The 26,008-nt window shown below is 47.8% G+C and overlaps 1 protein-coding gene across 4 annotated transcripts; it reads left to right on the forward strand.

The window, feature by feature from the left end:
- The first annotated feature begins 701 nt into the window (after positions 1–701).
- On the forward strand, positions 702–24,913 carry Stambp (STAM binding protein). 4 transcript variants are annotated; one of them, XM_048416538.3, is made up of 12 exons: positions 781–828; positions 1,398–1,499; positions 2,495–2,594; positions 2,724–2,945; positions 9,223–9,298; positions 9,545–9,640; positions 10,756–11,113; positions 13,944–14,068; positions 15,264–15,401; positions 18,560–18,672; positions 20,002–20,101; positions 23,641–24,913. In XM_048416538.3, the coding sequence occupies exons 4-12, from the start codon at positions 2,743–2,745 to the stop codon at positions 23,695–23,697; spliced, it is 1,266 nt and encodes a 421-aa protein (XP_048272495.2). In that variant the 5' UTR covers positions 781–828; positions 1,398–1,499; positions 2,495–2,594; positions 2,724–2,742; the 3' UTR covers positions 23,698–24,913. The 4 variants fall into 4 exon arrangements, with proteins under 4 accessions (XP_048272493.2, XP_048272494.2, XP_048272495.2 ...); XM_048416539.3 differs by having other exon boundaries at positions 1,402–1,499; XM_048416536.3 differs by lacking the exon at positions 1,398–1,499 and having other exon boundaries at positions 702–828.
- Positions 24,914–26,008: the final 1,095 nt, after the last annotated feature.

Here is a 26,008-nt window from a genome sequence, read left to right on the forward strand (position 1 = left end):
GTTAGTCCATCCCTGGAATCTTGGGGACAGTGAAACACCCTTTATCTCAGTAACACCTGCACATCCAAGAATATGTATTGAGTTTGGAACCACAGGTCATTCATTGTGGGCACGGGGGATGGAGCCATGAGTCAGAAAATCTGCCTTTCAAGAAATTAAATTTTAGGAGAATCCTAAAGTGGAGAATTACAACAGAACCAGCATGGGCCGGTGAGATGGCTCAGAGGGTAGAGGCACTTGCCACCGGGCTTCATGACCTAAGTTCTGTTCCCAGAACTCATATTGTAGGAAAGAAGCTGTTCCACACATGTCCTCTGACAATCACCGTCCCTTGCAGTATGTCCCTACACACAGGCGCGCGCGCGCGCGCACACACACACACACACACACACACGAGATAATAATGAATAAGTTTAAAAATAAGCAGGACCCGCTGACAGAGAGTGCCTGGGTAGTTTTGTTTGAAAAGGTGCTGTCATCTAAGCCGCGAATGTCAAGCTAGACAGCAATTCCCCATGATATGCTAAATTGCTATTATTTCGATGGAGGAGCCATTGACAGGAAACTGCAGCTTCATAATTTTTAAAGCATACTGGTTCGGTCGGCAGTTCCATCCCCCTCACTCACTAGGTTCCCTTTTCTTCCTGGTTCATTGCTTTATCAAGAGGACTGCTTCAAAGCTCGTTCTCATTGGTTGAAAATTCCAGCCCCACCCACCCGTTCTCCAGACCGTGTCTGAAATTCTTGGAGTGTAAGAGGAGTGGCGAGAGTGGGCGTGTCATCGGAGGTGACGTTTCCGGAAGCTCCGACTGTTATCCTTCACGAAAGGTGGGAAGGGTCCCGGGAATGCTGCGGGACGGGGAATCCTGGCGCGGTGGGACCCCGCGGGGAGAAGCCATGAGTGTGGTGCCCGTGTCCCTGGCGCTGGGCCGCCGCGCGCGAGCTCCGGGATGGCCCTGTCCCCAGGGTTGGCTCCTGACTAGCCAGGCCCGGTCTCAACATGCCTTACATTTTCCCGAAACCTGACTGAGTGCCTTGTGGAAGGGCTCTGCCAGCTTTAACAGCTGGAACCCTCTCCGGGACGCGCCCCTCTGCCCCTGCTCCTTCCTTTTGCCTCTTCCAGAGCTCCTTCTGGTCCTTCCTCCTTCTTTTCGGACACTGTCTTTCCCTTGCATGATTGCTGAACCCCATGTTGGCCCAAAGCCACTCGATGATTTCCAGAGGAAGGTACCTTCTCTCTCCACAAGTGCCTCCCCCAAGAGGTACCGAGATGCCCAGCATCCCATTCCAGTGAGCTCTGCTGGGCTGTGCCCAGTTCCAGCAGCTAGGGACTTTGACGGGTTTTATGCACACTCGCTGTGTCTCCACATTTCCTAATCGTCCCCAACTTTTGCTAGGAAGGAAGGAGGTTTAGTGGGGAAACTTCATGGAAGAAATGTCACCCAAGAGTTGAAGAAAGCTAAAGTAGAATTGGCTTAGAGAAAAGTCTCTGAGAACGGGTGAGTAGAACTCAGAAAAACAGTGGCTGAATAAATGAGACAGGAATCTGCGGTTCCCAGGCAGATGGGAATCCTGACCGAGGAATAAGGAAGGTACAGAGACGGGGAAACAAGACTGTTGAGACACAAGATGAGTGTATTCTAGAATAGTCTGGCTGGGCTGGGCTGTGATCCCATACACAGAACAACCCCAATTCCTCTCTGGATTATGTGTAATGATGGTGTCATGGAGCCCAGAGCCCGTGTCCAACAGAAGCAACATCTAGAGATCATGTAGATTCACTGGAGTCTGGATTCCAATGAATAGGAACTCCTAGAGTGTCCCACCCCATCTGAGGTAACTGTCCCTTTGCTGTTGAAGTCCTACTTGGCTTGTGGAGACAAGTGTACATTGTTTCAGAGTTCTAACTGCCTTTCCTTGAAAATGGTAAATGTGATGGATTGAATCAAATAGTGGTTTAACGAGCGGAGTTGTGAGCATTTGTCCCCAGAAAACACACACACACACACACACACACACACACACACACTGACCTTGTATTCAAAGCTGAGGAATTATATCATGGTAAATATCTGGTATTCTCCAGCAAAATGAGATGGAATAATAAATTACCAGAGCAGTCTTCAGGAAGGTTCACTGAATACACTCTGCCAGGTATTGGGTAAATGGAAGTAGGCATCTGGACAGAGAAACAACAGAGCAAATAGCAGATGCTTCCTTACCTCTACAGGGCTCTAGGCAGGCCTTCCACTGATGAAGAGTGGTTAAGGGGCACTAGACCACACAGTGGCCTATTAATGCTGTGTTCCTTGTAGCATCAAATTGTGGGACAAGGGTCTTGATTTTTTTTTTTAACCTGTTAGTCCTCAAGTCGGGATTTGGGTGTTCTTGTGGGTAGGAAGGTTAATGTATTGATCAGAACCACTGCATGTAGTGTTTTATTTTCTCTAATTTTTGTTTCTTTGTTGTGTGCTTTTGTTTTGTTTTGTGGCAGGGTCTTTCTATGGAGCCTTCCTTGATTGTTCTGGAACTCTCTGTGTAGGCTAGATTAGCCTTGAACTCAGAGGTCTGTTCCTCAGCTGCCGAGATTAAAGGTGTGCTCAACCTCGCCCAGCTCTCTCTTTACTATTTTGGGAGATTTGTGGTACCCTCATCTTGTGCTAGGTCACTGGGAAGATACGACCCTGGCTTTGATGTTGTCTGTTTTCTCTCTTTGGTCCCAGGAAAGACCTTATTGGTCCAATGTCTGACCATGGGGATGTGAGCCTCCCACCCCAAGACCGGGTGAGGATTCTATCCCAGCTTGGGAGTGCAGTGGAATTAAATGAAGACATTCCACCCCGACGCTACTATCGCTCCGGCGTTGAGATCATCCGCATGGCATCCATTTACTCTGAAGAAGGCAACATTGAACATGCCTTTATCCTCTACAACAAGTACATCACGTAAGATACCCACAGTTCTCCTTTGGTTTCTGTGACGGACACCCCTTGTGTTCTGCCTCTGTGCTCACCTATGGCCCTCACAGTTGCTAACAGCAGGGAATGTCGACCATTAACCAGGTTCCAGGCAGCTTTCACAAGTGAGTTGTCCTTGTCGTTCAAGGACACAGGGCCAAAAGCGGTATTATTTGGCTCAGGAATTTCCTGGGTATGAGACTTAGTCCCTAGACCCACCTGTCCCAGCTGTCCACAGATAAGCAGGCTGTATCTGCATTGGTGAGTAATTTTGGCTGCACTCTCTCTGCTCAGGCGACCAGTCACAGGACCATTGCTAGTGTGTGGCAGAGCCCAGACTCCTGTACTCGTCCTGTAGCTTCTTATGTGGTATAGGAAAGAGGTTTCCTTCTTATCTGTCAGTGTAGTCTCTTAGTCACAGATGACTATGGACCACTTTCCGTCTGACTTAACAACAGGAAGAAATTTCCTGAGCTGTTTGTTCATCGTAGTTGGGTTGGCAGCATAAATACAAGGTTTCAAGGCTGTCACCAGGGAACGACTCCTAAAGCCCCAGTGGCAAGGGCACCACGTGGTTGAGGAAGGGGATGATGGGAAAAGTGTGACTTGTCATTTCTAGTCTGAACTTCAGTACAATAGGACCTAAAGAGTTTGCTGTGACTCAGAGGACCTTGGGCTCAGGAAGGGTTTCCGTGGCATCGTTCGTGGATCTTCACAAGGTGGGGTGCTAAGTAGACACATCACCCTCCAGTTCCTTTTTACAGTGGCGTGCACTCCGGGTGAAGAATGAGCTTGGGTTCCCATTTGCAGTGGCATCTCCTATTTCAGGGTTCGTTCTAGAACACGGGTTCTTTTGTTTTCCGTCTAGGCTTACAGAAGGCAGTAAGTCTCCCTCTCCACTCTTCTCTACAGGAGACACCTACTCACCACTTCCACGTGTGTCCTCCCTGTCGGACAGACGCACGCACGTCAGTCATCACTGGGTGTCTTGTCAGTCTTCTCTAGCAACATTCTGACCCAGTAGGGAATATGTCTCGGTTCCATGACTGAGCTGAGTGTTGAAGGTTAGCAACGTCCCTGCAGGAAGCACCCCACTAGGTGCCAGCAATGCCCCTCCCTTCATTCTGGCAAACCCCAGTGTCTAGATTTTTTTCCTGGTTGTTTCTGTTTTTGATTTGTTGGCAAGAAGAGATGGCTAGCTGGATTTGGCCCACTGGTTTTACTTTGCCAAATCCTGGTATAGACAGGTTGATTTTTGTTTTGGCTTGGGGAGCGGGTTTGGGAGGGGTGTCTATTATTTTTGGTTTGTTTGTTATTTATTTGATTGTTTTAATTTTTTTTGAGTCACCTTACATATCCCTGGCTGTCCTGGAACTACGTAGACCAGGCTGGCCTTAAAGCCATGGATACTTCTGCCCCTGAGTGCTGGGGCTAAAGGTGTGCACTACCATGCCTACCTTAGACAGCTCTTTGTAGAAAGTTGGGTAAGACACAAAGTAGAATAATGAGGAAGTTGCCGAATGCAGATGAGGTGCATGAATGTGCTTCTCTGTATTTCAAGATGGGAAATTCTAGAGCATGGGTTTGTTGTTTTCCGTAAAGAAAAGATCTTGTGAAAAAGGAGAGGCTATGTCAAGAGAGACTGTTAACTGTAGCAACAAGAAGAAACAGAAGCAGATGTGTTAATGCTGTTAAAAGTCCATGGAGGGCTGTGGATGTAGCTCAGTGTACAGAGCTGTCCAGCATGTGGAAGACCCTGGATTTGGTCCCCAGCACCAGTAACAACAACACCAGTATTAATGGATCCTTAAATTGGTTTTGTCCTTTTTTAAATAGGTATTTATTTATTATGTGTACAATATTCTGTCTGTGTGTATGCCTGCTGGCCAGAAGAGGGCACCAGACCTCATTACAGATGGTTGTGAGCCACTATGTGGCTGCTGGGAATTGAACTCAGGACTTTTGGAAGAGCAGGCAATGCTCTTAAACTCTGAGCCATCTCACCAACCCCCTGTTTTGTCTTTTTTTGATGTGACCCAGTGTTACTCTGAATGACAAATATTAGTGTTAGTGGTGAGACTGATGTGAGGTGGAGTGTCTGCCCCTGGACACCGTGAACTAGGCCTGGGGCAGAGTCATGGATGGGGGTTCGCACTTACTTGCTCTATTTGTTGGATTTGGGACTGCATTGGGTTGACTAGTGGGTTTAATTTGGTGCTGCATTGGATTGACTAGTGGGATTTAATTTGGGACTGCATTGGGTTGACTAGTGGGATTTAATTTGGGACTGCATGGGGTTGATGAGGTCTGAAGCAATAGATTCAGCTGCCTACATTGTTGCTGGCACCTGCTTTCCAGACCCTGATCCCGAGTCTGAACTAACAAACGGTTTTCACTTGGTGTGTTCCTGCCCATTTACGTCGAGTGGTTCGCTCTACCAGTTACTACAGCTGTGGGGTGGGGGTGGGGGATAGGCAGGGGCAGTGGAGGGGGTGGGGGGAAGGTTGCAGACGTCTACCTCACCACCTTTTCGCCTCCCCCACTTGAAAGACTCTTGTTCTGCATCTTTCGTGGCTGCTTTAGTTCAGGATTTAAAAGGCATGTCTGTCCTTCCAGATGAGTTCAGGCATCTTGGCATATCTCCCCCCTCGGTAGTAGTTTTCCTGCTAAAGGAATGCGTTGCCTTTTGCAGACCCCAGTATAGAAGAAAGATCTTGAGCATGCGGGATCAGTACATACTTTCATGGTGAGCACAGACAGTAAGCCAGGCCGTGGATTCTTTCGCAGCTTTTTATGGGTATCAGAGGCTGCACAGAAGGGACTTAGACCATGCAAGCAGTTCCGGTCTGCCATACCGTGTGAGCTCCCTCTGACACAAATCCTTCTTCCTCTCATGAGCCATCACCTGTGCCAAAGGCATTTACTGGGGCTGGGGCTTATAGACCCAAGAAGGGGTCTCCCGTGCTTGGGTTCACTCCAGCAATTAACTTTGGAAACTGGAAAATATGGTCCTTAAAGCCGCCTTCTATTGAATGTCTGCTTTTTGTATGAGTTTTTTCCATACAAAAATACTTGTTCATGATAATTTCCCCTAATATTAGGAGGGAGGAATTCAAGTTAAAACAAAAAATTAAATGGCAAGCTGGTAACATGTCTCAGTGGGTAAAGCATTTGCCATGAAGGTCGATGGTGTTCAATCCCTGGAACCCACATAAAGAAAGGTAGAGGAAAGAACTAAGTCCACAGGTTGTCCTCTGACTTCCACATGTGTACTGCAACACACGCATGACCACACACACACAATAATAATGATGATGATGATGATGTACCATCTGTCACATATACCACCACCTATGGACTTGTTCTTACCAGATAGCATTTACACACGTGCAAGCATCCGTGATCCTTGCTCCTTTGTCCTTAAAGCATGGATGTGACCACAGTCTGTACTCTGTTCTGAGCTTGTTCTCTTAGGGAGACTGTATTTCCACATGGGGCCACATGGGGCCTTCTCCATCTACCTGAACAGTCTCCTGGACCTCAAGGCCAGCTCTCTCCAGTCCTTCCTCAGACACCATCCGTTCCCTGAGCTACTCCATCTCAAACCCCGTTCTCCAGTCACTGCCTGTCCTCCCGTCCTGTTGATAATGATCTTCCTGGCATTGATTCCTTTTTCTTAAATGTGTTTATGTTATGTGTGGGGGTTTTGTCTGCTTGTACGTCTGTGAACCACATGTATGCCTGATGCCAGAGGAGGCCAAAAGAGAGTGTCAGATCTCATGGGACTGGAGTTACAGATTGCTGTGAACCTCCATATGGTTGCTGGGAATCAATCTCAGGTCCTCTGGAAGAGCAGTCAGTGCTCTTAACCTTTGATCCCTCTCTCCAGCCCTAATAGCACTGGTTCTTTGACATACTTTTTTCTAATGTCTGTTCTTCATTGTAATGGGTGCTCCATAATGAGGGAAAACCTTGAATGGATCATTTCTGATATATCCCAGCCTTCAGAGGCCAGCTTGGCACCTTCTAGAAATGCCCAGTAAACAATAAATTTTTGAATAAGTGAGTGATTGGCAACTTGTTTCACATCTGGATATGTAATGATTTATTCAATTATCTTGCCATGATGGACATTGTTGTTTCCATATTGAATCTTCTTGTATATATATCTTGGTGTAAACATCTATGTTGTATGTTGATCTCTTCCGTAGATTCCTGGAGGCCAAACTGGGAATCTCATGAATATGTACATCTTAAGTTTTGAACAATTATCTCCCATCTTTTCCTTCCAATAAGAAAAAAGGTTAGATCTGTTTACAATCTTGCTAGCACGCGAGAACACATACTTTCCTACACCCGCACTGATGCCGGGCACAATCCACCTTGAAGCCTTTGCCAATCTGATGCTAAAGTCGCTACCTCACCTTCACTTAGAATTCCCTTCATCCAAGGTGAAGCTGAGCACCATTCTCCTATGTGTTCACTGCCTGCCCCTTCCCGTTTCTGCCTCTTCTTCTGTTGCTCTGTGAGGTGGTTTTTGTGTTTGCTGACGCGTCTTTGCTGTGATGGATTTGCTTTCTCTAGTCTGCAACCAGATATAACCCCAGACAGAAGCATCCAGCCAGCCACCGCTGTGTTGTGTTGGCACCTAGAAAATTTCCAGCCCTGGTATTAGATCTCCATGATAATTCTTGTCCCCATCTTCTGCTCCGGTGTCTGCTGCTGACTATAACCGTATCCACACACGGCAGATGTTGGCTATGTGCACAGTCCTTTAGTTTATATTTACGGTTAGTAGTGGTTGTGTGGGGGTCTATGGGTAGATTGCCACATGCACATACAGAGGTCAAAGGACAACTTTCTTTTTTTGTTTTTGTTGTTTTTTTCAAGACAGGGTTTCTCTGTAGCTTTGGGGCCTGTCCTGGAACTCACTCTTTAGACCAGGCTGGCCTCGAACTTGCATAGATCCACTTGCCTCTGCCACCCAGTGCTAGGATTAAAGGCATGAGCCACCACTGCCTGACATCAGAGGACAACTTTCAAGACCTCCTTCTGGATGGTCCGGCTTGGCTTGGCAGCTTGCACAGCATGTGATTAAATAGTCTATGACTTTGTGTTGGTCTGCCTTCAGAGTTACCCCTAGTTGCCTCTGCCAGCAGACCACAGGCTGCACATTTCCATACTTGGTTTGGGGCAAAATATTCTCTGAAGGATTATGAGTCCCAGGAAACACTTCTGGTGGCCAAGGTCATAAGAGCAGTAATGGCCATAGTTTTGTCTTCACCTCCTGCCCCTGGCTGCCGATGGCCTCTTTCTGTGTGGTGTCTTTGTTGCTATAATCAACCATTCTGACCAAAGGCCTTGGGGAGAAAAGGATTTGTGTGGCTTATAGGAAGTCAAGGCAGGAATTTGAAGAGGAAACCCACAGAGGACTACTGCTTATGGGCTCGCTCCCTGACTCATGCTTATCTGCCTTTTTTCTACTGCCCAGGCCCACCTGCCTAGGGCACGACTTGCAGTCAACACAATGTCCCGCAGACGTGCACACCGGCCAATCTGATAGAGGCAATTCCTCAGCTGAATTTCTCTTTTCCCGGGTGTGTGAGGTAGACAACCAAGATTAGCCAGCACAGAGTGATGTTTTATGACAGAGCCCCTTTCTGTCATATCACAAGGAAAAGACTTTTCTGTAGAGTTACAATTTGGAGCATATCACAGGCTTTTATTTCCATTTGGTTTGGGGGTTTGGGGGCCTTTTCTTCTGTTTTAAGACAGTCTCACGAAGTAGTTCAGTCTAGTTTGAAACTCACAGTGGCTCCTCAGGGCTGGAATTGCAGGTGTCAATGGATGCTACATTCTTCTTTCAAATTTTACCTATATTTTTTGGGGGGTGGGGGTACCTGCAGGGTGGCCTTCGTGGAGGCTGGCTAACTATTTGGATGAATCAGTTCTCTTCCTCCACCTTGTGAGTACTAAGAGTTAAACTCTGGTCCCCAGCCTTGGCTGCAAGTGCCTTTGCCTAGGGAGCCCTCTCACCTGAGGCTCTCCTTTGTGATGTAGGAATCTGGTATTTACTGTTACTCCCTGCTTGGGGAGAAGAGATCTGGACTTCTGTGCAGAGAGGAAGCTGATAGGGGCCAAGGCTCTGTGTGCTGTGCCCCATCTCCCCAGCGCTCCTAGAAACTCTGCTTGTAGTGGCTGCATTGTCTCAGGGTCTCGTGCGGCCTTTTCTGTGTACCCTAATCATTCTGCTCTGTTTCTTTAGGCTGTTCATTGAAAAACTTCCAAAACACCGAGACTACAAATCAGCTATCATTCCTGAGAAGAAAGATGCGGTCAAGGTGGGTCCCAGTTTTCACTGGTGTCTGTCATTAAGCTCCAGAGCTGCGTAGTGCGACTGACAAGCAACCTCAGAGCCTTCGTCGGCCCATCAGAGCCAGAAAGAAGAACTGGGCTGCCTCTCCGGAGCTGGAAGGGGGTCGAGGAACGGCAGGGCGGAATGGCAGGGCGGAGGGCTTCAGATCACCTGTGGGAAGGACACTGCTGTCACTCTTGATGTGATTCTCAGGTTTGGTTTTGTATTTCAGAAATTAAAGAATGTTGCTTTCCCCAAAGCAGAAGAACTTAAGACCGAACTCTTGAAAAGATACACCAAAGAATATGAGCAGTATAAAGAACAAAAGGTCCGTGTGAGCAGCCAAGAGACGGGAGGGCGGTGTGTGTGCTTCTCAGACAGTCCAGGCAGTCCAGGCTGTGCTACGCCATACCAAATGAGTCTGTGATTTTTAATGGGCTAGTTTGTTGGGGGGCGGGGGGCACAGAGACCAGTGACTCAAAAGAGTCACCGAGGGCAATATGGAGAATTATAGCAGATTCAGTCTGTGTGCCCAAGAGGGAGACTTGAGGGCAGACACCTGTGACCTTTCTGTCACATGTCCAGCGAGAGATCTGACCACGGCGAACATTCTCTCTAGAGCATAGATGTTTCAGATCTCAAGTGTGGGAAGTTTATCCCAAAAGCTTCCTATTGATTTTTTTCCCCAGCGATGTGCAGCGGGTCCTGTTTAGAATGGTTTCAGCTTGTGGAGAAACACTCGGGAACACACCCTGGATAGGTACCTGCCTACATGCTGCGCTGCTCTGCACACTGGCACTGACAGTCAGCAGAGGGTTTAATAGTGCTGAGCCATACATTTCTAATGCACTAAAGGGGGTTCGTTGCTTGATATTTATTAGTTTAAATGTCATTTTATTTAAATAATAATCACTAGAAATCCCACAAGTTGTCCTCTGACCTTCACACGTGAGCCTTGACACGTGTCCCTTCTCTGGTAAGCATATAAGTAAATGTAATTTTAAACATTAAAAACAAAGCAAGCAGCATGAATACTTACTTGCACACTGGTACTCGGCTCCCTTTGGTATCCACTCCAGGATCCCCTGCTCAGGGAATGGTCCCATCCGCCATTAAGATGGGTCAAGATCATCCCCTACAGACATGCTCAGAGCCTTGTTCTCAAGGTGAGTCTAGAGTCTGTCAGGTGGGCAATGAACACTAACTTTCACACCAAGGTACCTTGAAGATAGGAACACTAGCTGTCCTTGGAAACAAGGTATATGGTGGCTTCATAGAGCAGGGTGGTGACTGTACTCCGTGACTTTAGAGGTACCTAGCGAAGCATGAATTCTGGATTGGGAAATCAGACCAGAGAAAAACTGTACTTTGGACGTCTCCAGGCGGACTAGGCTTTCCTTCTGAGAGCTGAAGTGGTAACCAAGACCCTTTCTTCCCCCATAGAAAAAGGAAGAGGAGGAACTTGCCCGGAATATTGCTATCCAGCAAGAGTTGGAAAGAGAAAGACAGAGAGTTGCCCAGCAGAAGCAGAAGCGGTTGGAGCAGGAGCAGTTCCATGCCTTTGAGGAGATGATCCAGAAGCAGGAGCTGGAAAAAGAGCGGCTAAAAATTGTCCAAGAATTCCGGAAGGTGGACCCTGGCCCAAGTGGGCCTCTGCTACCTGATCTGGAAAAGCCTTGTGTAGATGTGGTCCCCACCTCACCCACGCAGATTTCAGACTGTAACAGAACCGTGAGACCAGCTAAGCCGCCCGTGGTGGACAGGTCCCTGAAGCCTGGAGCACTGAGCGTCATTGAAAATGGTGAGCCTCTCCCCCCCCCCCCCACACCCCCATGCCTCCCTCCATCTCTCTCACTTCCATGACCCACTTACTTGGCTCCGTCACCAGAACCTCATGGGATGAATACTGTCTTCTTCTGTCCTGCCACCCTGTCTATCTTGTTTGGTTTTGGTTTTGTTTTTTGAGGCAGGGCTTCTTGTGTAACCATACTAGCTGTCCTGGAACTAGCTCTAGTAGACAAGGCTGGCCTCGAACTCTCAGAGATCTGCCTGCCTCTGACTCCCTGAGTACTGAGATTAAAGGCATGTGCCACCACTGCCCCGCTCCCTGTCTTGTTTTGTGGAAATGGCCTTTAACTTAGGTTAATCTGAGTCAGTTTTCTAAAAACTTCCTGGAAGACAGACACTAACCTTCAAGGGTTCTGCAGAAATGTGACATGTTCAGTAAACTAGAGATCATGCTTGCTGAAAGCCGTTCTAAAATGTTTGCTTCCACAGGCAACCCCACCACTGGATCTCCCTGCGCTGGGCTGCTCCTGATCTGTGAGGAGCTTGGCCAGTGAGGGTGCTGCACATTGCAGGGGGCTCCTTGGTTCACTCAGAAAACCTTGTGATCCATCTTCCGGAAAGGAACGAAGGCTGTGCTCTGGGGCTTGGCCTTCAGACCTCCTCCCCATTCCCTCTAAAGTCCTCTCTTCCTGTACCGCTCCTTCCTGCACGGCCTGTGCTCTGGGAAACACTTTCTAATGTCTTACCCACAGCTTTGTCAGCTTCCATCCAGCCCTAGCGTCTGCCTTCTGCTTTTCTTGAGGCTTCTCCAGCTCCTCTCCAGTCAATCATATCGATTCAACCCCCATAAAACTCCCAGAGATCTTCTCAGCCTCGATATATTTGAAATCATTTCTGATAGTGCCATCATTTGTCAATAGCTAGATTCTAACTTCCTGCAGGCGAGGCCTTGAGTCTTTCTCATTTTGTGTCTCCTGTGGGCGGAGACACGCCTCTGAGAATGGACGGAGCGATTGCTGGACTGAAAGGGAGACTGCCGGTCTTAACCCATCACCCGCAGATGCAGTTGTCACACTGCTGTGGCTCTGTCCGCAGGTCTGCGCTGTCCCCTCTGGCTGATCAGGTCTAGCAGACCCAGATGCTGATGTGGCACGTCTGTTTTACTGTGTTCTTAATATGAAAACATAGTAGATGAAGTTTCTTCCTGCCCTAGCTTACTGGGTCTCCCACACCTTCTCTGGGGAGTTCACAAAAAGATCCCCTCTTGGCATCCTGGATAAGTTTTACAAGCTGCTTTTTCTCAGGGAGCTTGGCATTTCAACTTTCTTCTAGCGGGTGTTCCACAGCACACCACATGGTCAGACGACACCCTTGAGGGTCAGTCCTCCGCTTCCATCTTGTTTGAAACAGGGCCTCTTTTTTGGCCTCCGTGAGCTTCTGATGGTCCTCCATCTGTTCCTGCCTCCCATCTTCCTGCAGGAGCCCCGGGCCTGTAGATATGGTTTCTGGTGATTTGAGCTCTGGTCCCCATGCCTGTGCAGCCGTCTGTACCCATGGAGCCATCAGCTCCTCAGGCCCTTTTTGCCGTTTTGCTTCCTGAGCCGCCCTGTGTAGACTGACTAGCCCGAAACTTGGGATTCCCCTGCCACAATATTCCGAGTGCCGAGATGGCAACAGAGTGCCGTCGTACCTTTTGCCCTCATATCTTTCTTTGCAACAAACCTTTGAAAAGTAGAAGGTGACCCTTTCCTTGAAGGATTAAATCCTCCTCCTCTTAAAAGAGTGGGATCATAAAACAAGAATCCAAAGTTTCCATCAAAATGAGAACTGGATGAGGCAGTCCGCATTCTCAGCTGTGAGACTGTGCTGCCGTGAATCCACACTTCCAAAATACAGCAGAGAGGCAGGAGTGAGCTGGTACCGTTCAGAAGGGGGGGCTGAGCAGGAGAGGGGTAACTGGTGCCAGCTGCGTCCAGAATCATGACATTATGGCTCTGCTGGGCTCAGCCACCAGCTGTACTCACAGCTGGGGTCTCAGGATGCCGCGGTCCCAGGCTGAGGTACTCACTAGTTGCCCACAGCTTCAGAATTCCAAGACACTGCTCCATTCCTACCGCACTGCCCTAAAGGGGGAATCTCTGTGGAGCTCTGTCCTTGAGACAAGTCTGTGTGCCACCAGGCAGTCTGTAACGTCCTTTAAAGTACAAGTGGCGTCTCCCATGGTCGCACGGCTCGTAGGGGAGCTCTTGGCCTACATGGCTGAGCATTCCCACAACAGGCTTTCTGCAGGTGGACGCTCGGGAATACTGGTAGTTTGGGCTCAGCCTATGTGTGAAAAGGACAGCCCAGGGAAGCCCCATGTGAGTCTCAGTCTGAGGCGAGAGACCCGAAGTCCCAGCACAAGTTCACAAGCCAGAGTCCAAAGCCTAGCAGACCTGGAGTCTTAAGGACAGAGGAAGAGCATGCACGTATCAGGAGAGACACAGAGGAGATCTTTTCTCTGTTCCCTGCAGCTCCCTGCTGGCTGCATGCTGTCCACCGGTGTTGAGAGTGAACCTTGCCCACAGAGCCCAGGCACCCACATACATGGGGTGCCCACATACATGGTCACATCCACAAATAATGCTCTTCCAGTCAGGCTGAGACTAAAGCTTGTGGTCACAGTTCCCAGCCAGCTGTGGCCAGATGTTGGAGAAGAGACTTATGTCTGTCTGTGGTGCCCTTGAGGGGAGAGGGGTTCGTGGAGGGAATCCCAGTGATGTGGCATTTCTCTTCCACGCTGTCAGCTCTGACTTCTGCTCAGGGACCCCTGGCCTCAGACTTTTCCCCCTTGTCCGTTTCAGTTCCCACCATCGAAGGCCTGCGCCACATTGTGGTGCCCCGCAATTTGTGCCCGGAATTTCTCCAGCTTGCCAGTGCCAATACTGCCAAAGGCATTGAAACTTGTGGAGTCCTCTGTGGAAAATTGGTAAGGAAGTGTAGCTCGCCTGAACTGGGGCTGTTTCCTCTGTGGCCTCCTATAACACTCAGACTGGATATCTGGTGTCTGACTCTGCACCAATCCCTCCACAAAGAGTGTGTGGCATGGTCCTGGGGAGGTAGAGGCTGATCCCTGAAGTCTAGGGCCAGACAGACGGCCTACTTTACAATTCCCAGGCCAATACAAGGCCATGTCTTAAAAACAAATGAATTAAACGCGAAGAACAAGATACGAGAATTTCCTGAAGCCTACACACACATGTGCGCGCACACACACACACACGCACACACGCACTGTAATGCCAGTCAGCAGTGCTGCCTGGTACCTCATGCCTGTAATCCTACTTCTGGGGAATCTGAGACAGAAGACTTTCCGTGAGTTTGAGGTCAGCTTGAACTACATAGTGAGTCCTGACCAGTATTGACTATGGAATAAGACTTTGTCTCAAGAAAGAAGAAAAGGGAAGGAAGGGAGGAAGGGAGGAAGGAAGGAAGGAAGGAAGGAAGGAAGGAAGGAAGGAAGGAAGGAAGGAAGGCAGGCTGGCTGACTTAATTCTAAACTGAGCAAGAAGGCTTACTTATTTTCTCTTCTTCTGAGCTCCCCCTGAGCGATGGGCCCGGGAATGGGAATCATCTAAGGTCTTCGTATGTGTCCATAAGGTGTGCAGTCCGTTGCAGAGATAGAAGGGACCCTGGGATAGAGAGCACTGAGCAGTGTGTCCACTAGGAGATGTAGGAACTGTGAACAAGGCAAGGCAACTGAGAGAGAGCTTGAACCCATCCCTTACTTCCAAACAAGCCTGTGGGCGATGGGAAGCAACCTCGCCAAGGCCTTAATGAGGAGGCTGGAGCAGGGAAGCTGCTGTAGGCAGCAGAGCAGTGGGGCTCTTTCCAGAGAACCCCAGGAACCCTGAGCAGACCTGTTGGCTGCTACAGAAAAGCCCCTAGGACTATGCCATTGGCCCAACCTGTGCTAGAGGGAGATCTGGGGTTTGTCTCAGTGCCTGTGACTTTGTTGAGTCCCCAGGCAAAGCCTGTGAGCACTCTGCTGTGAAGCCCTGGGGTGAGGGATTCAGGGAGGAGGAATGAGCACGGAGCTCAGGGAGAAGGGGCTCGGCTTTCCTCTGCTAAGGAGTGGGTTGAGAGACCCAGGGAATTGTGACCCGTTGTTTTCTCCTTTGCAGATGAGAAATGAATTCACAATCACACATGTTCTCATCCCCAGACAAAATGGTGGGCCTGATTATTGTCACACAGAGAATGAAGAAGAAATTTTCTTTATGCAGGATGATCTTGGACTCCTCACGCTTGGCTGGATCCATGTAAGAAAATCAGACTTCCCTGAGGGCTGGGTTCCTCTTCTGTTAGAGGCACACAGCCTGCTTCACTCCTGAGCAGAGTCAAACCTAGCCAAACAATCAGTCTCTCCGCACACATGGCTCCCAGTGCTCCAGCCAGCTTCCTCGGAGGAACGGCCTAGAGCTTTTGCAGTTTTCCTCAACTTTACCTTTTACTAAAAATAATTCTTTGGTGTTCTGGTATCTCTGGTGAAGGGAAGCTGGCCTAGAGACCATGTACCTAAAAGCTGTGTAAGTGAAACTTTTAAATAGCCAGGGAAGTGCATTCTGGTGACTGCACTCTTTTTATAATGCAGCACTTGCCGTTGTATACACAGTTTACGAGTGTTTACACACGCCGTGCACACTTTTGATGACGTTCGAGGAAACAGTTCCCTATCTGGATGATTCTCTCGGTTTTTTTTTAAGGCCTCCGACTCACTGAACGAGCTGCTTTCCTTGGCGTAGGAGAGGTGTAAGCCACAGTCGGATGGTCTCTTTCTAGGTTCAGGGGGTCATACACACTTGTCCTCCTCACTAGGGCAGTGCCGACATGTGGGGCAGTCTCTGGCCCTTCCATCCTTTTCTGTTCATTTATATAAATACTCACTAGTTTGCCTAATGCAAGGATCCCAGCTGGCAGATAGAAACTCTCCCTGTTGTGCCTGGGAATACAGTTGAGGGCCACACAGAAAAGGAGCACCTGTTCCCATGAGGCAGAATGCATTATATTCCTCAGAAGGTGCGCACAGGGCACTGTGGGTTTCAGAGCAAGGGGGGGGGTGTCACATCCGAGGTGACTTATGGTGACTTACAATGAGAATGAGAGGCCAAGGGGGAGGAGTCAGCGCTGGATGGGTACACTGTGCTCCTGCATCAGTGAGCGGTCCTGTTGGCTGGAATTTGTGGGGTTTTGCCAGAAAAAGATGTAAGGGCAAACCAGGGGAGTGATCTGGGAGGCTCTCGTATTAAACTGGCCCAGGTAGCCTTAAAAGTGGAGAGAGCAGACAGTAAGAAAAGCTATTTGCTGGCAACCTGAACGGAGGCTACTGAGGGAGCAGAAGATGCAGTGATGGTAAAAGGAGACGGAGGAATGTGTAAAGAAAACACAGAAGCTATAGAGCAGGGACATCAGAAGAAGGAATTCAGGATGCTCACCTGCATTGGGCTCTAGCAGCACCCTGCTGGAACCTGCTCCACCCTTCCCACTTCCTGTTTCCAACAGTGACCCCCCCCCCATTTGCCCCCATCATCCTGTCCTACCTTTCTTTAGAGTTCACATCCTAAGTCTGACTCCTCAGTACTTCAGCTCCGCTTGGGTCTAACCTTGAACTGAAATTGGAAGACTGCTTAATCCACTTCAAGATTTATCCACACTCTAGCATGCAGCTGTCTGGGGTGTGTGTTTACGTCTGGTGAGCAGTGGAGGAGGGGGGAAAGGCAGGCGGGGCAGTCAGGACAGTAATGTATCAGAAGTGCACAAGGGATTCGTATTTGCCCAGGGAGAAAGCACTCAGCCCTCAGAGTCAGGGTTGAGGTCAGAGAGCTGAAGACATGCAGAGGGTTGAGCTTCTGTGTGAAGAAGTCATAGACACACCCTTGTCAGGCAGCCTTTGCCTTGGTGAGGGTAGAGTGAGGATCTGCTGGCCGGGTGGGGGGAGGCAGAGGAGGTTAGACCTGGAGGAGGCTGGTGGCTAAGAGCTGGTGGGGTGCGGGGGCGGGGGGCGCAGAGGAGGTTAGACCTGGAGGAGGCTCAGTGGCTAAGAGCTCTTGTTGCTCTTCTAGAGCATCTGAGTTTGGTTTCCAGAACTCCTCTGAGCAGCTCACAGTCTCCTCTAACTCCAGCACCAAGGGATCTGACACCAACTTCTGGCCTACCCAGGACCCCAGCACACAACTGGCCTATAGCCACACAGACATGTGTGCACATGAACATAAGTAAAACAATTTTTAAGTAAATCTTTTGAAAAAAATGAAAGAGAAACTAAAGGAGAGGGCGGACTCCAGGTAGTTACTGCTTAGACTCCAGGTAGAACTAGGCATGGATGGGTGAAGGCTCCCAGTCTAGTAAGGGCCCAGCTAGGAACTCATGGAGAGAACTTTGGCTTATTTTACCGCTATGACATTTCTGCACCATTTCTTCATAATTTGGGATTGAAAACAACGAGAAAGGACTTTCCAGATGGTTCAGTATGTAAAAGGCTTTTGCTGCCCACTCTCTTAGCTGAGTTCAGTTTCTTTGGCCCACCTGGTGGAAGGAGAAAACTGACTCCCACAAGTTGCCCTCTGACCTGCACACACACACACACACACACACACACACACACACAACATGGGCAGGCAGACATGCATTCTCAGGGTTGAACACACATGTATAAGTGTAAGTTTTAAAAATGAAAACAGCAGGCTATGGGTCTTCTCGGATCTTTAAATTACAAGAGGAAAATACACAGGCCAGTTTCACTCCTCAGAGCTCCATCTATTTCCCGTTCCCTGACTTGGCCTCAGACAGCCCTGTGCTCAACTTCTTCCTCTTGTTTCTCAAAGCTTTTAAAAGCTGATTGTATGCCTTGAAGACAAGGCATAAAACTGACAGCACATACAAACCTGTATATGATGGATAATGTGTTTTGAGATGTGTGTACATTGTGAATGCTGAGTTGACTGTGGTCTGTGTATGAGAAAAACACTTAAATATCTGTGCTCACACTGGGCCTGGTAGCTTACATCTGTGTCACAAGACTTGGGAGGCTGGGGCAGGAGGTAAGTTTGAGACCTGCCAGGGTTACATAGTGAGTTCCAGGGTAGTCTGAGCTACAGCGTTCGACCCTATATCTAAATACATAAAAGTCTGTCTTCACCATTTTCAAGTATACAGCACACGGTCTTGAACTCCACAGGCCGCATGCTGTGTTCACAATCTCTTTACCTTTCTAGGACAGGTAGAGTTTCCACACACTGGTGTTAGACTCCGCTTGTTTACAGTGCAGGGAGGGAACTCACTGTGTGGGTCTGTGTGTTCCTCACGGCTGCAGAGTAGGGGTTGGGTCTGCTGTTGGGAGCCCCTAGGACCTGCCTACCTAAGTGGGCCGGGTGTGGCAGCTGGGCCACTGGAAATTCTCTGACCTGTTTCATCTTTTCAGACTCACCCAACCCAGACGGCCTTCCTGTCCAGTGTGGATCTGCATACTCACTGCTCCTATCAAATGATGTTACCAGAGTCTATAGCAATCGTCTGCTCCCCCAAGTTCCAGGAGTGAGTACCAAGGATGCGGTTCTGGGTTCTGGGTCTTAGAAGGAACAGAAGTTCTCTATTATTGAAACCAACCGTGTGTGTGTGTGTGTGTGTGTGTGTGTACATGAGTTTAGGAAGGCGCCTGTGCATAAGTGTTCACATATGTGTGGAGACCAGAGGTTGACATGGGATATCTTTCTCTGTCGCTTTTCTACCTCATTGTTTTCGACGCAAGGTCTCTGGCTGAACCTGGAGATCACTGGTTAGTCTGGAGAGCACCACTCTCTGTCTCGTAGCTTGGATTTTAGATGAATACCATCACATCAGGCTCTTTGTAGATGCTGGGGATACAATCTCGGGTTCTCCTCTTTCTAAGTCAAGCATTTTACCAACTGAGCCATCCTCCCAACCCCTAGACTTTTTAAAAACCAAAATTCATAAACGGCATCACTGGCTGCTCTAAAAGGCTTCCTTCAAACTCCATATTCTGATAAACACAACATGCTCTTTCTAAGATATATTAGTAATGTTGGCTTTCTAAGAAAAACTGAAATCTGAACTATTTGACTTAAAGGGATAAGATATCAAGAACCTGAGGTTAAAGGTTAAAAAGCAAGTCCCACATTGGATCCTAGGTCATCTCCCAGTGTTAATTTTTTTTGTTCCAGGTGTCCCCTTTACCCTGAATTCTCCAGCAGAGCTAATAATGGAGACAGTGATGAACTAGCCTTTTTATTTTTCACTGTTTTCAGGTTTCACTTTTGTGCACTAAGTGTTATCCCCCAGGGCTCTGTTCCTCAGACTGAAGAATCTTAGTTGACCTAAGAATCTTCATTTCCGTTTTTAGTCCTACTTAAATCTCTTGTTGATTTGCTCAAAGGAATTTCTCACTTTCAGTTTTAATTTCCAACTAGAAAATTCCTCTTTGGAGGCTGGAAAGATGGCTCAGCAGGTTAGAACACTTGTTGCTTGTGCGGAGGACCCGGGTTCAATCCCCAACACCCACATGGTGGCTCATAATCACCTGTAACTCCAAGGCTTTCGACACCCTCTTCTGACCTCACTGTGTACCAGGCATGTAGGCCAAACACTCATAAAATAGAGTATATAAGTCTAAAAAAAGTCCTATTTGATTCGTATTTATAATCTTTAACTGTGGCCCATCCCCCAGAGAAGAGAGCTGTAAGCCAGCACACTGTGAAAGCTGTCTCAAAGTTCTTCTGCCCTGCTGAGTCAGTGTGAGAGCCTGCAAGGGAAAATGGGGGACAGACGAAGACCGGGGAGTGTTGGGAGTCGGGGGAAGCCTCTGGGGCAATGCCTCGACTCTGAGCCTGCTCTTTCTTCTTTCAGAACTGGATTCTTTAAGTTAACGGATTATGGCCTCCAAGAGATTTCCACCTGCCGGCAGAAAGGCTTCCACCCTCATGGCAGGGACCCCCCTCTGTTCTGCGTACGTATCTCTCATATCCGTGTAGAAGTCAGCAAACACATAAAACCTGGGAGGTGCCTGCTCCTTCTTAACCCACCTGCACTCAGCTCCAGCACTCACCTTCCCAGAGTTCCACAGTCAGCAATGGAACTATGGACTTTGGAGATAGGTTTGGATCTCAGCCCTGTGTCACCCCGTTACTTCCTGTCTATGAGGCTCCGACCTCCCTGGGCCTTTCATCTGATATGTGGGATAATAATAATACTTTATTAATAATAATACTTTACAGGGTCATGGAGAGGATGAAATAAGTAGGGGGGGGCAAGCCAGACAGAATGTGTTCAGCATGTGTGAGGCCCTGGGCCCAATCCCCAGCATCACTGGGAAAGAAGTAATAACAGAAAATACCTAGTGCATTATCTACTTACTAAATGTTACTTTGTTCCTTGTCAGTCACTAAGTTTCAGTCAGCAGTCTGAATACAGAGGGAAAAGCCATGCAAGCTAGAAAAACTAAACAAATTTCATTCTGGAATTTTGTCCAAAGCTAGGGTTCTCACTGCCCTAGGAAGTGGTTTCTTCTCCCAGCTTGTGTCCATGACAACAGATTTAGCTGCTCAGATCTCAGTGCTCCAGATCAGCTCAGATCAACGAGATTCTGGTGCTTGCTTCACACCAGCCTGGAGTTTTCCCTTTGGGGGGTGGTGGGAGGTATCCAGAGAAAAGCAAGCGACATAGAGGAAGGAACCAGAGTCCTGTGCCATAAAGCGTGAAAGAGCAGGGAATGTGCCAAAGAGAACCACAAAGGCTAGATCATGGGGTCCACGAGCTGATTTTGTATGATAGAACAGTTGTAACATACACATCACACACAGACACACACACCACACACACACACACAGACACACACATATGTATGTTGGTGTACTTCATACTTTTCCAAGCACAAAAATTTAAGCTTCATAGAATAATAGCTTCTAAAAATGTATATGTATTATTGATTTATCACTTTTATTTTTTTTAATTAAACTTTATTTTCAGTCTTGTGGATTAAACTCAGATAATAGGTTTCAGTTGAAAGCAAGGAAGAAAATAAATATTAAAAAATAAATAAATAGAGCCTGGAATGCTGGCACATATATTTAATCCTAGCACTCGGGGAGGCAGAGACAGGGGAATCTCTGTAGGTTGGAGATCAGCCTGATCTGCACAGTGTGTTCTAGGCAAGCCAGGGCCACACAGACAGACTCTTTCTCAACAAGTATATATATTGGTCTATCTTGAGATACAATAATGTTTAGCTATAAGAATGTTAAAATAAAGATTGTACCATCAAATAGGCTTGGGACACCAGCGCCCAGGTCTAGTTCTAAAGATTCTTCCTGGAGTTGGTCATGGTACAACACACCTGTAATGCCAGCACTCCGGGGGCTGCCGTGGGAGGATCGCCAGTTTGAGGCCAGCCTGAGCTGCATAGCCAGACCCTGTCAACTCCAATCAATCAATCAATAAACAAGCCAGCCTTTTTATGCCAGAGTGAGAACCTGCCCCCCACTTGTGGTGGTAGGTGACTTTTATTGTCTGAATAATACAATGCCCCAACACTGCAGCAACCCTACTAATTCTTCTGAGTAAAGGAATATTTAACAAGAGACCCTAGGAAATGTATGGGAAGATGCTGATTCAGACCGTACATGGAGGGATGATTCCCAGGTTCATTATTGTAATTGCCACTGACATCATGGTCTGGCTTCCAGACTAGGAATCACTGACCTTGAGCCAGCATTTGTTTTATTTATTTACTTACTGTTTCTCAGAACTTCACAAGAGTGCTGCATCTACATCATGCCAACTCCTTTCCCTCCAGTTTCTTCTGCCTCCCAAATTCATTATTTCTTCTTTAATTATTACATACACACACATACACACACACACACGCAACAATGTATGCAGGATCTCATCCCTTAAGGAAACTGGGTCTCCCTCTCTCAGCAAACAATAATCTGTAGCTTTCATCTAGTGGTGGGACTGTGTGAAATTTCCCCCATCCATGTTGGCAGGGCAAACTGATGTCAAATATTTTGTCTTGTTTATACAACCATATTGTTATTTCCTGGAATTATTTTCCCTGTCGAGTCTTGGGGTCACTGTCTAACAGCAGGCGTCCTGGGCCTCCGGCTCTCACACTCTGAGATTTCCCCTCAGCCTTGGGTTTGCTGGTTGCATTACAGATTTGTCATTTTCTGGCTTGTATCTGGATCTGTTGTAGCTCTCTAATAGTCTCCGTCTGTTGCAAAAGGAAGCTTTAGTGCTGAAAGGTGAGAGCTACATGTAGCTGTCGGTGGTTAGAATACACTCAGAAACTGTTGGTTTATGGAAATGGCAGTAGCGGGTTCTTCTCTCAGGTCTGTGACTTATCCAGCCCTGGCTAGGTTCACAGTACCAAGTACGAATTCCCTCCCACTAAGAAGACCTTATGTTCGATAAGACGACTGTTGGTCACCCCCAGGACAAAATGCCCCTGATGCACCACTGTGGCTGTCTTACCTCTCTGGTCAATGTGAGTCGCAGGCTTTACAGCTGGGTAGGACATCCAGTTGTTCCTTTTCCTGTGCAGCTTGCATAGTGCCTTTCAATACCGTGAGAGCCAGTCCTCATCGGGAGTCTTTTCCGGTCAGCTCCCGCTCGACTCCTCCAAGTACTGTGTCCAAAAGAGTGCGCTGTCTTCAGCAATCGTGTCTTCCCTTTGAGTTCTGGGACAACAAGGTCAATGACAATAGCTCGTATATTCCTCCAGTGAACAACAGTCTATATGGGGGGGGGGGGGGAGATGGATAGGGCCTCAGTAGCCTAGTGCTCACCCTGTAGACCAGGCAGCCTTAAACTCAGAGATTCACTTGCCTCCTGCCTCCCAAGTGCTTGAATGAAGCGTGTATGCTACATACCTAGCATATATATGTATGTTTAAAATAAATTTATAAAATAATCAGTTCCCCTGTTTTCAGGCAACCTTAGTGTAACGTATTCCTTCTTCCCTCTCTCCCTATATTATCCTTCCCCCCCTCCCCAGATAAATCCCCCCATTATTTTCTTAAACTCTTTTGTAGCTCTTGCCTCCTCCTGCTTTTCTCTCTCTCGAGCTTCTTGTCCACCCTCCCTGCCATGATCCCTTTCTACTTTCCTGGCTTCTGACATGTTAGGGTATATGCTCATATGTTCGGAGCTAGGATCCATGAATAAGAGAGAGTTTTGGCATTTGTCTTTCTGGATCTGGGTTACTGCTTGAGAAGGTGTTTTAAGTGAGCAGTTTAGGGCTGGGGATGGAGCTCAGGTGGTGGAGCGCTTCCTTCACAATCCACAGTACTAATGAACGGAGCAGAGGAGTTATGCCTGTAATGTCAACTCTGAGGCAGCACCGGAGGATCAAGGGCATCCTGGGCTTCCTAGGGAGTTTGAAGCCATTTATCCAATCCAGGCTCAAATAGAACAGAAGTGTTTGCATTTTTTAATGACTATAAAGGACTTTCCACACGTTTATTGTTCCTCCTTTTCCTGTTTCAGGACTGCAGTCATGTCACTGTCAAGGACAGGATTGTGACCATCACGGACCTTCGATAAATCTCAGTCACCATCCAGGGAGATGGCTCCTTGGGTAAAGGCACTTGCGTCCAAGCCCAGGAGCCCAGGTTCATTTCCTTGGACTTCCCACATGATGGAAGGAGAGCAACTTCCCCCAGGTTGTCCTTTGACCTCAACTTGTGCACTGTGGTATGTGCGCACGCGCACACACACACACACACACACACACACACACACACACACTAAATAAATAGATGTAATTTACAAAGTCTTACCCTCCTCCTGAGCTACATGCCCTGATCAGTTTACTATCCTCACCCCCATGGAATTAAACTTTTAAGACAGAATAGGAAAGGGTCAACACCAATGGGAGACTGTTGGTATTTTTTTAATTTATTATTTGAAAATAAGTCATTTTTTTAAGGCAAATCTGAAAATGAGCAAATCACACCAAACAACTAACTCAAAAATTAGGATGCAAGAGAAAGTACCTCTCTGCCCTCTTTAGATCCGAGCACTGGCCTTTTGTCCCTGTTGTGACCAACCTTCCAACTTGTTCATCTCTACCTTTGGACTAAATAAGGGCATCTCTGCAAAACTGTGAAAGCCATTTTGAAGGATTTGGCTTTTTCTTGTTTGTGGCATTGCTGAGGGAGCTTATCACTCTGGTGGGAAGTGCATGAGGAGCTCACAGCCCCCCATAAGTTGATTTTGTTTTTCAAAAAGAAGTCTATTATTTAATTTAAAAGGTTAGGATGTTATTTTCTTCTGTAATAAAACAGCTCACTGTGTTGTGCTCTAGAGTGATCTGTCTGATCACGGGCATCACGTAAACATTTTAAATGGAATGTCTGATTGCGGCCAAATGGGATGGTGTGTCCCGCAGTGAACTGTGTTGCCGTTGACTTACAAGCAGTCAGTGTGGCCTGCCTGCCCACTATCTCCCTCCACGGGCAGGAAGTCGTCTCTTGTTCTGGTGTTGCCTCAAGTGGGTCTTCCCACTTTCTCCTTAAGCCTCAGCCAAGGCACTGAGCCTTCGAGAGTCCCAGCCAACGGTGCAGTTGTCCAGCGCTCACAAAGTCCTCTGTGCTGGCTTTGTCTTCAGAAATGTCTAGGATGGTGTGTAAGACCGTAGGTGACACCTCAGTTTTCTTCATGAACTGAGCTGGTGTTTAAAGGTAGCCTAGAAATCTGTGATACCAACATGAGAGAAGAGTAAATATGTTGGATAGTAAAATTAATTTTTTAACGTGTATATGTGTGTGTAGTGTGTGTGCACCAAATGCATATAGGTGCCTGCAAAGTCAAAACAGGCCTTTGGCTTCTCTAGAACTGGAGTTCCAGGCAGTCGTGAGCAGCCGTGAAGGGTGCTGGGAAGAGAACCCAGGCCCTCTGCAGAAGCAGAAAGTGCTTTTAACTGCTGAGCCATCTCTCTAGCCCTCAAATGAAACTCTCAACAATACCACAATGCTGCCTCCCCAAAATATACAGGAACATGTGCATTTAGAAAAGGATGGATTCATATCAAGGGGTAGAATTATGAGATGGGTGTCTTTATTTTTCCCTCTAGCCTTTTAAAATGTTTCCCAACTAGAAAGAGTACGTACTGCTTCTAACTGGACAAAAAAGAATGATACCTCATGTTTTCCAGAAACCAGAACTCCACTGCCCCTTAATGTGGGAACCCAGCCAAGACCTGCTCCCTGAACAGCCTCAGTGAGGGGGCCTTGGTAACACTCTCAGGCCAAACAGCAGGCGATGTCATATATGGAAACCTTCCATGAGGCTGACCTCACTGCTGGAACCTATTCAACATAAACTTTGCCTTCAAGAGCAAGCAGAGATCTTTGGACCGAGCCTGGTGGATGGAGAGCTAGCTGAAAGCTGCCTAAGGAGTGAATCGCTGGTGGTATGCCTGAAGTCCTGACCATGCTTCTGGGCTCAGTAGCTTCTGATCTCCCCTGAGGAGGACTGCTTTTCATGTCACCCTCCTCCTGAGAGCAGCTGCTTCAGTGGCCTACCATTGTTTCTAACTTCTGAGCTTGGCAAGAACACAGGCTGTTGCTTAAATGGAGCATTACAATGGTTACTGGTGGGTGACCAAAGTGGAACCTTCTCCTACACGACAGGAAGCGAGGCCATTCTTAGCTACTCCTCTGCCTGTTCCCTGCCATTATAGCTTTGCCACCCCCACAAGTCTTATGTTCACCTCATTTTGCCTTTAAAAAAGTTAATGATTCTGGATATGGTGACACATGCCTGTAATCCCAGCACTGTGGAGGCTGAGGCAGGAGGCTTAGCCTGAACCACACAGTGAAGCCTTTGTAAAAATGCTAATGGCGTGGCGCCA

This window comes from Myodes glareolus, chromosome 6 (genome assembly GCF_982192425.1).
Source record: "Myodes glareolus chromosome 6, mMyoGla1.1, whole genome shotgun sequence".
Classification (NCBI taxonomy): Eukaryota; Metazoa; Chordata; class Mammalia; order Rodentia; family Cricetidae; genus Myodes; species Myodes glareolus.

Coding starts and splice junctions, on each gene's coding strand:
- Stambp (XM_048416536.3), top strand. CDS start 2,743: ATGTCTGACCATGGGGATGTGAGCCTCCCACCCCAAGACCGGGTGAGG. Junction 2,946..9,222: donor CTCTACAACAAGTACATCAC/GTAAGATACCCA, acceptor CTGTTTCTTTAG/GCTGTTCATTGAAAAACTTC. Junction 9,299..9,544: donor AGAAGAAAGATGCGGTCAAG/GTGGGTCCCAGT, acceptor TTTGTATTTCAG/AAATTAAAGAATGTTGCTTT.